General features: G+C 51.9%; 1 protein-coding gene across 1 annotated transcript in view; it reads left to right on the forward strand.

The window, feature by feature from the left end:
• Positions 1-13,307, forward strand: part of LOC142498826 (uncharacterized) — a 55,528-nt gene that overhangs the window by 16,278 nt on the left and 25,943 nt on the right. Inside the window, exons 4-5 of the mRNA XM_075607378.1 lie at positions 1,558-1,647; positions 2,847-2,973. Coding sequence (XP_075463493.1) covers positions 1,558-1,647; positions 2,847-2,973 — 217 coding nt within the window. The remainder of the gene's footprint in view (positions 1-1,557; positions 1,648-2,846; positions 2,974-13,307) is intronic.

A 13,307-nucleotide genomic window follows, 5' to 3' on the forward strand; every position in this document is an offset into this window, starting at 1 on the left:
CACACACACACACACACAAGATGTGTATACACAGAGGAGAGGTGTACACACACACACAAGATGTGTATACACAGAGGAGAGGTGTACACACACATATATAAGAGATGTGTATACACAGAGGAGAGGTGTGCACACACACACATATATATATATAAGAGATGTGTATACAGAGGAGAGGTGTACACACACACATATATAAGAGATGTGTATACACAGAGGAGAGGTGTACACACAAACACATATATATATAAGAGATGTGTATACAGAGGAGAGGTGTACACACACACACATATATATATATATATAAGAGATGTGTATACACAGAGGAGAGGTGTACACACACACACACATATATATATAAGAGATGTGTATACAGAGGAGAGGTGTACACACACACATATATATATAAGAGATGTGTATACACAGAGGAGAGGTGTACACACACACACATATATATATATATATAAGAGATGTGTATACAGAGGAGAGGTGTACACACACACACATATATATATAAGAGATGTGTATACACAGAGGAGAGGTGTACACACACACACATATATATATAAGAGATGTGTATACACAGAGGAGAGGTGTACACACACACACACATATATATATATAAGAGATGTGTATACACAGAGGAGAGGTGTACACACACACACACATATATATATATAAGAGATGTGTATACAGAGGAGAGGTGTACACACACACACACACATATATATATAAGAGATGTGTATACACAGAGGAGAGGTGTACACACACACACATATATATATAAGAGATGTGTATACACAGAGGAGAGGTGTACACACACACACATATATATATAAGAGATGTGTATACAGAGGAGAGGTGTACACACACACATATATATATATATATAAGAGATGTGTATACAGAGGAGAGGTGTACACACACACACATATATATATAAGAGATGTGTATACAGAGGAGAGGTGTACACACACATATATATATATAAGAGATGTGTATACAGAGGAGAGGTGTACACACACACATATATATATATGAGATGTGTATACACAGAGGAGAGGTGTACACACACACACATATATATAAGAGATGTGTATACACAGAGGAGAGGTGTACACACACATATATATATATATATAAGAGATGTGTATACAGAGGAGAGGTGTACACACACACACATATATATATGAGATGTGTATACACAGAGGAGAGGTGTACACACACACACATATATATATATATAAGAGATGTGTATACACAGAGGAGAGGTGTACACACACATATATATATATATAAGAGATGTGTATACAGAGGAGAGGTATACACACACATATATATATAAGAGATGTGTATACAGAGGAGAGGTGTGCTGCTTGCACATGTTCTGGAACAGATCGAAAGGGCCCCACGGTGAAGGGAACCTCTCTCTGGTTGATGTGTGGGCGCATTGTGCTGGGCGCAGGGGGCCAGGTGCTGCTTGTGTAACCTGAGAGGCAGCCCAAGGTAAATGTGCAGTCAGTGCCCCTCTCACACCGCATGCTTTCTCCCTCGCAGGCTCTGAATGGCTTTGTTCTGGCGGTGACATGCGATGGTTTCATCTTCTACGCCTCTCCCACCATTCAGGACTACCTGGGCTTCCACCAGGTGAGTGTGAGTGAGCAACGAGGGAAGTAAGGGGAAGGCTCCCTGTGTAGTTGCCGTGTGATAACGCATGTCCCTGTGTAGTTGCTGTGTGATAATGCATGTCCCTGTGTAGTTGCCGTGTGATAACGCATGTCCCTGTGTAGTTGCCGTGTGATAACGCATGTCCCTGTGTAGTTGCCGTGTGATAACGCATGTCCCTGTGTAGTTGCTGTGTGATAATGCATGTCCCTGTGTAGTTGCCGTGTGATAACGCATGTCCCTGTGTAGTTGCCGTGTGATAACGCATGTCCCTGTGTAGTTGCCGTGTGATAACGCATGTCCCTGTGTAGTTGCTGTGTGATAATGCATGTCCCTGTGTAGTTGCCGTGTGATAACACATGTCCCTGTGTAGTTGCCGTGTGATAACGCATGTCCCTGTGTAGTTGCTGTGTGATAATGCATGTCCCTGTGTAGTTGCCGTGTGATAACGCATGTCCCTGTGTAGTTGCCGTGTGATAACGCATGTCCCTGTGTAGTTGCTGTGTGATAATGCATGTCCCTGTGTAGTTGCCGTGTGATAACGCATGTCCCTGTGTAGTTGCCGTGTGATAACGCATGTCCCTGTGTAGTTGCCGTGTGATAACGCATGTCCCTGTGTAGTTGCCGTGTGATAACACATGTCCCTGTGTAGTTGCCGTGTGATAACGCATGTCCCTGTGTAGTTGCCGTGTGATAACGCATGTCCCTGTGTAGTTGCTGTGTGATAACGCATGTCCCTGTGTAGTTGCCGTGTGATAACGCATGTCCCTGTGTAGTTGCCGTGTGATAACGCATGTCCCTGTGTAGTTGCCGTGTGATAACGCATGTCCCTGTGTAGTTGCCGTGTGATAACGCATGTCCCTGTGTAGTTGCCGTGTGATAACGCATGTCCCTGTGTAGTTGCCGTGTGATAACGCATGTCCCTGTGTAGTTGCCGTGTGATAACGCATGTCCCTGTGTAGTTGCCGTGTGATAACGCATGTCCCTGTGTAGTTGCCGTGTGATAACGCATGTCCCTGTGTAGTTGCCGTGTGATAACGCATGTCCCTGTGTAGTTGCCGTGTGATAACGCATGTCCCTGTGTAGTTGCCGTGTGATAACGCATGTCCCTGTGTAGTTGCCGTGTGATAACGCATGTCCCTGTGTAGTTGCCGTGTGATAATGTGCTTCTCTACTCACAGTCTGACATCATCCATCAGAGCGTTTTTGAGCTGATCCACACAGATGACAGAGACATATTCCGATGCCAGCTTGACTGGGCCATGAACAACCCGGAGACCCACCAGCAGGGGGCACCACACTCCGACAGTATGAACTCTCACACAGCTCCGTCACTGCATCCTCTACTATTCCTGAGCTGAACTCGCACACCGCTCCGTCACTGCATCCTCTACTATTCCTGAGCTGAACTCGCACACCGCTCCGTCACTGCATCCTCTACTATTCCTGAGCTGAACTCGCACACCGCTCCATCACTGCATCCTCTACTATTCCTGCACTGAACTCGCACACCGCTCCGTCACTGCATCCTCTACTATTCCTGCACTGAACTCGTACACCGCTCCGTCACTGCACCCTCTACTATTCCTGCACTGAACTCGCACACAGCTCCGTCACTGCATCCTCTACTATTCCTGCACTGAACTCGCACACCGCTCCGTCACTGCATCCTCTACTATTCCTGCACTGAACTCGCACACCGCTCCGTCACTGCATCCTCTACTATTCCTGAGCTGAACTCGCACACCGCTCCGTCACTGCATCCTCTACTATTCCTGCACTGAACTCGCACACCGCTCCGTCACTGCATCCTCTACTATTCCTGCACTGAACTCGCACCGCTCCGTCACTGCATCCTCTACTATTCCTGCACTGAACTCGCACACCGCTCCGTCACTGCATCCTCTACTATTCCTGCATTGAACTCGCACACAGCTCCGTCACTGCATCCTCTACTATTCCTGCACTGAACTCGCACACAGCTCTGTCACTGCATCCTCTACTATTCCTGAGCTGAACTCGCACACCGCTCCGTCACTGCATCCTCTACTATTCCTGAGCTGAACTCGCACACCGCTCCGTCACTGCATCCTCTACTATTCCTGCACTGAACTCGCACACCGCTCCGTCACTGCATCCTCTACTATTCCTGCACTGAACTCGCACACAGCTCCGTCACTGCATCCTCTACTATTCCTGCACTGAACTCGCACACCGCTCCATCACTGCATCCTCTGCCATTCCTACACTGAACTCGCACACAGCTCCGTCACTGCATCCTCTACTATTCCTGCACTGAACTCGCACACAGCTCCGTCACTGCATCCTCTACTATTCCTGCACTGAACTCACACACCGCTCCGTCACTGCATCCTCTACTATTCCTGCACTGAACTCGCACATCGCTCCGTCACTGCATCCTCTACTATTCCTGCACTGAACTCGCACACCGCTCCGTCACTGCATCCTCTACTATTCCTGCACTGAACTCGCACACCGCTCCGTCACTGCGTCCTCTACTATTCCTGCACTGAACTCGCACACCGCTCCGTCACTGCATCCTCTACTATTCCTGCACTGAACTCGCACACAGCTCCGTCACTGCATCCTCTGCCATTCCTACACTGAACTCGCACACAGCTCCGTCACTGCATCCTCTGCCATTCCTACACTGAACTCGCACACAGCTCCGTCACTGCATCCTCTACTATTCCTGCACTGAACTCGCACACAGCTCCGTCACTGCATCCTCTACTATTCCTGCACTGAACTCACACACCGCTCCGTCACTGCATCCTCTACTATTCCTGCACTGAACTCGCACACCGCTCCGTCACTGCATCCTCTACTATTCCTGCACTGAACTCGCACACCGCTCCGTCACTGCATCCTCTACTATTCCTGCACTGAACTCGCACACCGCTCCGTCACTGCAACCTCTACTATTCCTGCACTGAACTCGCACACCGCTCCGTCACTGCATCCTCTACTATTCCTGCACTGAACTCGCACACCGCTCCGTCACTGCATCCTCTACTATTCCTGCACTGAACTCGCACACCGCTCCGTCACTGCATCCTCTACTATTCCTACACTGAACTCGCACACAGCTCCGTCACTGCATCCTCTACTATTCCTGCACTGAACTCGCACACCGCTCCGTCACTGCATCCTCTACTATTCCTGAGCTGAACTCGCACACAGCTCCGTCACTGCATCCTCTACTATTCCTGCACTGAACTCGCACACCGCTCCGTCACTGCATCCTCTACTATTCCTGCACTGAACTCGCACACAGCTCCGTCACTGCATCCTCTACTATTCCTGCACTGAACTCGTACACCGCTCCGTCACTGCATCCTCTACTATTCCTGCACTGAACTCGCACACCGCTCCGTCACTGCATCCTCTACTATTCCTGCACTGAACTCGCACACAGCTCCGTCACTGCATCCTCTACTATTCCTGCACTGAACTCGCACACCGCTCCGTCACTGCATCCTCTACTATTCCTGCACTGAACTCACACACAGCTCCGTCACTGCAACCTCTACTATTCCTGCACTGAACTCGCACACCGCTCCGTCACTGCATCCTCTACTATTCCTGCACTGAACTCGCACACCGCTCCGTCACTGCATCCTCTACTATTCCTGCACTGAACTCGCACACCGCTCTGTCACTGCATCCTCTACTATTCCTGCACTGAACTCGCACACCGCTCCGTCACTGCATCCTCTACTATTCCTGCACTGAACTCTCACACCGCTCCGTCACTGCATCCTCTGCCATTCCTACACTGAACTCGCGCACCGCTCCGTCACTGCATCCTCTACTATTCCTGCACTGAACTCGCACACCGCTCCGTCACTGCATCCTGTACTATTCCTGCACTGAACTCGCACACCGCTCCGTCACTGCATCCTCTACTATTCCTACACTGAACTCGCACACAGCTCCGTCACTGCATCCTCTACTATTCCTGCACTGAACTCGCACACCGCTCCGTCACTGCATCCTCTACTATTCCTGAGCTGAACTCGCACACCGCTCCGTCACTGCATCCTCTACTATTCCTGCACTGAACTCGCACACCGCTCCGTCACTGCATCCTCTACTATTCCTGCACTGAACTCGCACACCGCTCCGTCACTGCATCCTCTACTATTCCTGCACTGAACTCACACACAGCTCCGTCACTGCAACCTCTGCCATTCCTGCACTGAACTCGCACACCGCTCCGTCACTGCATCCTCTACTATTCCTGCACTGAACTCGCACACAGCTCTGTCACTGCATCCTCTACTATTCCTGCACTGAACTCGCACACCGCTCCGTCACTGCATCCTCTACTATTCCTGCACTGAACTCACACACAGCTCCGTCACTGCATCCTCTACTATTCCTGCACTGAACTCGCACACAGCTCCGTCACTGCATCCTCTACTATTCCTGCACTGAACTCGCACACAGCTCCGTCACTGCATCCTCTACTATTCCTGCACTGAACTCGCACACAGCTCCGTCACTGCAACCTCTACTATTCCTGCACTGAACTCGCACACAGCTCCGTCACTGCATCCTCTACTATTCCTGCACTGAACTCGTACACCGCTCCGTCACTGCATCCTCTACTATTCCTGAGCTGAACTCGCACACCGCTCCGTCACTGCTTCCTCTACTATTCCTGCACTGAACTCGCACACCGCTCCGTCACTGCATCCTCTACTATTCCTGCATTGAACTCGCACACAGCTCCGTCACTGCATCCTCTACTATTCCTGCACTGAACTCGCACACAGCTCTGTCACTGCATCCTCTACTATTCCTGCACTGAACTCGCACACCGCTCCGTCACTGCATCCTCTACTATTCCTGCACTGAACTCGCACACAGCTCCGTCACTGCATCCTCTACTATTCCTGCACTGAACTCGCACACCGCTCCATCACTGCATCCTCTGCCATTCCTACACTGAACTCGCACACAGCTCCGTCACTGCATCCTCTACTATTCCTGCACTGAACTCGCACACAGCTCCGTCACTGCATCCTCTACTATTCCTGCACTGAACTCACACACCGCTCCGTCACTGCATCCTCTACTATTCCTGCACTGAACTCGCACACCGCTCCGTCACTGCATCCTCTACTATTCCTGAGCTGAACTCGCACACCGCTCCGTCACTGCATCCTCTACTATTCCTGCACTGAACTCGCACACCGCTCCGTCACTGCATTCTCTACTATTCCTGCACTGAACTCGCACACCGCTCCGTCACTGCAACCTCTACTATTCCTGCACTGAACTCACACACAGCTCCGTCACTGCGTCCTCTACTATTCCTGCACTGAACTCACACACAGCTCCGTCACTGTATCCTCTACTATTCCTGCACTGAACTCGCACACCGCTCCGTCACTGCATCCTCTACTATTCCTGCACTGAACTCGCACACCGCTCCGTCACTGCATCCTCTACTATTCCTGCACTGAACTCGCACACCGCTCCGTCACTGCATCCTCTACTATTCCTGCACTGAACTCTCACACAGCTCCGTCACTGCATCCTCTGCCATTCCTACACTGAACTCGCGCACCGCTCCGTCACTGCATCCTCTACTATTCCTGCACTGAACTCGCACACCGCTCCGTCACTGCATCCTGTACTATTCCTGCACTGAACTCGCACACCGCTCCGTCACTGCATCCTCTACTATTCCTACACTGAACTCGCACACAGCTCCGTCACTGCATCCTCTACTATTCCTGCACTGAACTCGCACACCGCTCCGTCACTGCATCCTCTACTATTCCTGAGCTGAACTCGCACACCGCTCCGTCACTGCATCCTCTACTATTCCTGCACTGAACTCGCACACAGCTCCGTCACTGCATCCTCTACTATTCCTGCACTGAACTCGCACACAGCTCCGTCACTGCAACCTCTACTATTCCTGCACTGAACTCGCACACAGCTCCGTCACTGCATCCTCTACTATTCCTGCACTGAACTCACACACAGCTCCGTCACTGCATCCTCTACTATTCCTGCACTGAACTCGCACACAGCTCCGTCACTGCAACCTCTACTATTCCTGCACTGAACTCGCACACCGCTCCGTCACTGCATCCTCTACTATTCCTGCACTGAACTCGCACACAGCTCCGTCACTGCATCCTCTACTATTCCTGCACTGAACTCACACACCGCTCCGTCACTGCATCCTCTACTATTCCTGCACTGAACTCACACACCGCTCCGTCACTGCATCCTCTACTATTCCTGCACTGAACTCGCACACCGCTCCGTCACTGCATCCTCTACTATTCCTGCACTGAACTCTCACACAGCTCCGTCACTGCATCCTCTACTATTCCTGCACTGAACTCGCACACCGCTTCGTCACTGTATCCTCTACTATTCCTGCACTGAACTCGCACACAGCTCCGTCACTGTTTCCTCTACTATTCCTGCACTGAACTCGCACACAGCTCCGTCACTGCATTCTCTGCCATTCCTGCACTGAACTCGCACACCGCTCCGTCACTGCATCCTCTACTATTCCTGCACTGAACTCGTACACCGCTCCGTCACTGCATCCTCTACTATTCCTGAGCTGAACTCGCACACCGCTCCGTCACTGCTTCCTCTACTATTCCTGCACTGAACTCGCACACCGCTCCGTCACTGCATCCTCTACTATTCCTGCATTGAACTCGCACACAGCTCCGTCACTGCATCCTCTACTATTCCTGCACTGAACTCGCACACAGCTCCGTCACTGCATCCTCTACTATTCCTGCACTGAACTCGCACACCGCTCCGTCACTGCATCCTCTACTATTCCTGCACTGAACTCGTACACCGCTCCGTCACTGCATCCTCTACTATTCCTGAGCTGAACTCGCACACCGCTCCGTCACTGCTTCCTCTACTATTCCTGCACTGAACTCGCACACCGCTCCGTCACTGCATCCTCTACTATTCCTGCATTGAACTCGCACACCGCTCCGTCACTGCATCCTCTACTATTCCTGCACTGAACTCGCACACAGCTCTGTCACTGCATCCTCTACTATTCCTGCACTGAACTCGCACACCGCTCCGTCCCTGCATCCTCTACTATTCCTGCACTGAACTCGCACACAGCTCCGTCACTGCATCCTCTACTATTCCTGCACTGAACTCGCACACCGCTCCATCACTGCATCCTCTGCCATTCCTACACTGAACTCGCACACAGCTCCGTCACTGCATCCTCTACTATTCCTGCACTGAACTCGCACACAGCTCCGTCACTGCATCCTCTACTATTCCTGCACTGAACTCACACACCGCTCCGTCACTGCGTCCTCTACTATTCCTGCACTGAACTCGCACACCGCTCCGTCACTGTATCCTCTACTATTCCTGCACTGAACTCGCACACCGCTCCGTCACTGCATCCTCTACTATTCCTGCACTGAACTCGCACACCGCTCCGTCACTGCATCCTCTACTATTCCTGCACTGAACTCGCACACCGCTCCGTCACTGCATCCTCTACTATTCCTGCACTGAACTCGCACACCGCTCCGTCACTGCATCCTCTACTATTCCTGCACTGAACTCGCACACCGCTCCGTCACTGCATCCTGTACTATTCCTGCACTGAACTCGCACACCGCTCCGTCACTGCTTCCTCTACTATTCCTACACTGAACTCGCACACAGCTCCGTCACTGCATCCTCTACTATTCCTGCACTGAACTCACACACCGCTCCGTCACTGCATCCTCTACTATTCCTGCACTGAACTCGCACACCGCTCCGTCACTGCATCCTCTACTATTCCTACACTGAACTCGCACACAGCTCCGTCACTGCATCCTCTACTATTCCTGCACTGAACTCGCACACCGCTCCGTCACTGCATCCTCTACTATTCCTGAGCTGAACTCGCACACCGCTCCATCACTGCATCCTCTGCCATTCCTACACTGAACTCGCACACAGCTCCGTCACTGCATCCTCTACTATTCCTGCACTGAACTCGCACACAGCTCCGTCACTGCATCCTCTACTATTCCTGCACTGAACTCACACACCACTCCGTCACTGCATCCTCTACTATTCCTGCACTGAACTCGCACACCGCTCCGTCACTGTATCCTCTACTATTCCTGCACTGAACTCGCACACCGCTCCGTCACTGCATCCTCTACTATTCCTGCACTGAACTCGCACACCGCTCCGTCACTGCATCCTCTACTATTCCTGCACTGAACTCGCACACCGCTCCGTCACTGCATCCTCTACTATTCCTGCACTGAACTCGCACACCGCTCCGTCACTGCATCCTCTACTATTCCTGCACTGAACTCGCACACCGCTCCGTCACTGCATCCTCTACTATTCCTGCACTGAACTCTCACACAGCTCCGTCACTGCATCCTCTGCCATTCCTACACTGAACTCGCGCACCGCTCCGTCACTGCATCCTCTACTATTCCTGCACTGAACTCGCACACCGCTCCGTCACTGCATCCTGTACTATTCCTGCACTGAACTCGCACACCGCTCCGTCACTGCATCCTCTACTATTCCTACACTGAACTCGCACACAGCTCCGTCACTGCATCCTCTACTATTCCTGCACTGAACTCGCACACCGCTCCGTCACTTCATCCTCTACTATTCCTGAGCTGAACTCGCACAACGCTCCGTCACTGCATCCTCTACTATTCCTGCACTGAACTCGCACACCGCTCCGTCACTGCATCCTCTACTATTCCTGCACTGAACTCACACACAGCTCCGTCACTGCATCCTCTACTATTCCTGCACTGAACTCGCACACCGCTCCGTCACTGCGTCCTCTACTATTCCTGCACTGAACTCGCACACCGCTCCGTCACTGTTTCCTCTACTATTCCTGCACTGAACTCGCACACAGCTCCGTCACTGCATTCTCTGCCATTCCTGCACTGAACTCGCACACCGCTCCGTCACTGCATCCTCTACTATTCCTGCACTGAACTCGTACACCGCTCCGTCACTGCATCCTCTACTATTCCTGAGCTGAACTCGCACACCGCTCCGTCACTGCTTCCTCTACTATTCCTGCACTGAACTCGCACACCGCTCCGTCACTGCATCCTCTACTATTCCTGCATTGAACTCGCACACAGCTCCGTCACTGCATCCTCTACTATTCCTGCACTGAACTCGCACACAGCTCTGTCACTGCATCCTCTACTATTCCTGCACTGAACTCGCACACAGCTCCGTCACTGCATCCTCTACTATTCCTGCACTGAACTCGCACACAGCTCCGTCACTGCATCCTCTACTATTCCTGCACTGAACTCGCACACCGCTCCATCACTGCATCCTCTGCCATTCCTACACTGAACTCGCACACAGCTCCGTCACTGCATCCTCTACTATTCCTGCACTGAACTCGCACACAGCTCCGTCACTGCATCCTCTACTATTCCTGCACTGAACTCACACACCGCTCCGTCACTGCATCCTCTACTATTCCTGCACTGAACTCGCACACCGCTCCGTCACTGTATCCTCTACTATTCCTGCACTGAACTCGCACACCGCTCCGTCACTGCATCCTCTACTATTCCTGCACTGAACTCGCACACCGCTCCGTCACTGCATCCTCTACTATTCCTGCACTGAACTCGCACACCGCTCCGTCACTGCATCCTCTACTATTCCTGCACTGAACTCTCACACAGCTCCGTCACTGCATCCTCTGCCATTCCTACACTGAACTCGCGCACCGCTCCGTCACTGCATCCTCTACTATTCCTGCACTGAACTCGCACACCGCTCCGTCACTGCATCCTGTACTATTCCTGCACTGAACTCGCACACCGCTCCGTCACTGCATCCTCTACTATTCCTACACTGAACTCGCACACAGCTCCGTCACTGCATCCTCTACTATTCCTGCACTGAACTCGCACACCGCTCCGTCACTTCATCCTCTACTATTCCTGAGCTGAACTCGCACACCGCTCCGTCACTGCATCCTCTACTATTCCTGCACTGAACTCGCACACCGCTCCGTCACTGCATCCTCTACTATTCCTGCACTGAACTCACACACAGCTCCGTCACTGCATCCTCTACTATTCCTGCACTGAACTCGCACACCGCTCCGTCACTGCATCCTCTACTATTCCTGCACTGAACTCGCACACCGCTCCGTCACTGCATCCTCTACTATTCCTGCACTGAACTCGCACACCGCTCCGTCACTGCATCCTCTACTATTCCTGCACAGAACTCACACACAGCTCAGTCACTGCAATCTCTACTATTCCTGCACTGAACTCACACACCGCTCCGTCACTGCATCCTCTACTATTCCTACACTGAACTCGCACACAGCTCCGTCACTGCATCCTCTACTATTCCTGCACTGAACTCGCACACCGCTCCGTCACTGCATCCTCTACTATTCCTGAGCTGAACTCGCACACCGCTCCGTCACTGCATCCTCTACTATTCCTGCACTGAACTCGCACACCGCTCCGTCACTGCATCCTCTACTATTCCTGCACTGAACTCACACACAGCTCCGTCACTGCATCCTCTACTATTCCTGCACTGAACTCGCGCACCGCTCCGTCACTGCATCCTCTACTATTCCTGCACTGAACTCGCACACCGCTCCGTCACTGCATCCTCTACTATTCCTGCACTGAACTCACACACAGCTCCGTCACTGCAACCTCTACTATTCCTGCACTGAACTCGCACACCGCTCCGTCACTGCATCCTCTACTATTCCTGCACTGAACTCACACACAGCTCCGTCACTGCATCCTCTACTATTCCTGCACTGAACTCGCACACCGCTCCGTCACTGTTTCCTCTACTATTCCTGCACTGAACTCGCACACAGCTCCGTCACTGCATTCTCTGCCATTCCTGCACTGAACTCGCACACCGCTCCGTCACTGCATCCTCTACTATTCCTGCACTGAACTCGTACACCGCTCCGTCACTGCATCCTCTACTATTCCTGAGCTGAACTCGCACACCGCTCCGTCACTGCTTCCTCTACTATTCCTGCACTGAACTCGCACACCGCTCCGTCACTGCATCCTCTACTATTCCTGCATTGAACTCGCACACAGCTCCGTCACTGCATCCTCTACTATTCCTGCACTGAACTCGCACACAGCTCCGTCACTGCATCCTCTACTATTCCTGCACTGAACTCGCACACAGCTCCGTCACTGCATCCTCTACTATTCCTGCACTGAACTCGCACACAGCTCCGTCACTGCATCCTCTACTATTCCTGCACTGAACTCGCACACCGCTCCGTCACTGCATCCTCTACTATTCCTACACTGAACTCGCACACAGCTCCGTCACTGCATCCTCTACTATTCCTGCACTGAACTCGCACACAGCTCCGTCACTGCATCCTCTACTATTCCTGCACTGAACTCGCACACCGCTCCATCACTGCATCCTCTGCCATTCCTACACTGAACTCGCACACAGCTCCGTCACTGCATCCTCTACTATTCCTGCACTGAACTCGCACACAGCTCCGTCACTGCATCCTCTACTATTCCTGCACTGAACTCACACACCGCTCCGTCACTGCATCCTCTACTATT

Source organism: Ascaphus truei, chromosome 7 (assembly GCF_040206685.1).
Source record: "Ascaphus truei isolate aAscTru1 chromosome 7, aAscTru1.hap1, whole genome shotgun sequence".
Classification (NCBI taxonomy): domain Eukaryota; kingdom Metazoa; phylum Chordata; class Amphibia; order Anura; family Ascaphidae; genus Ascaphus; species Ascaphus truei.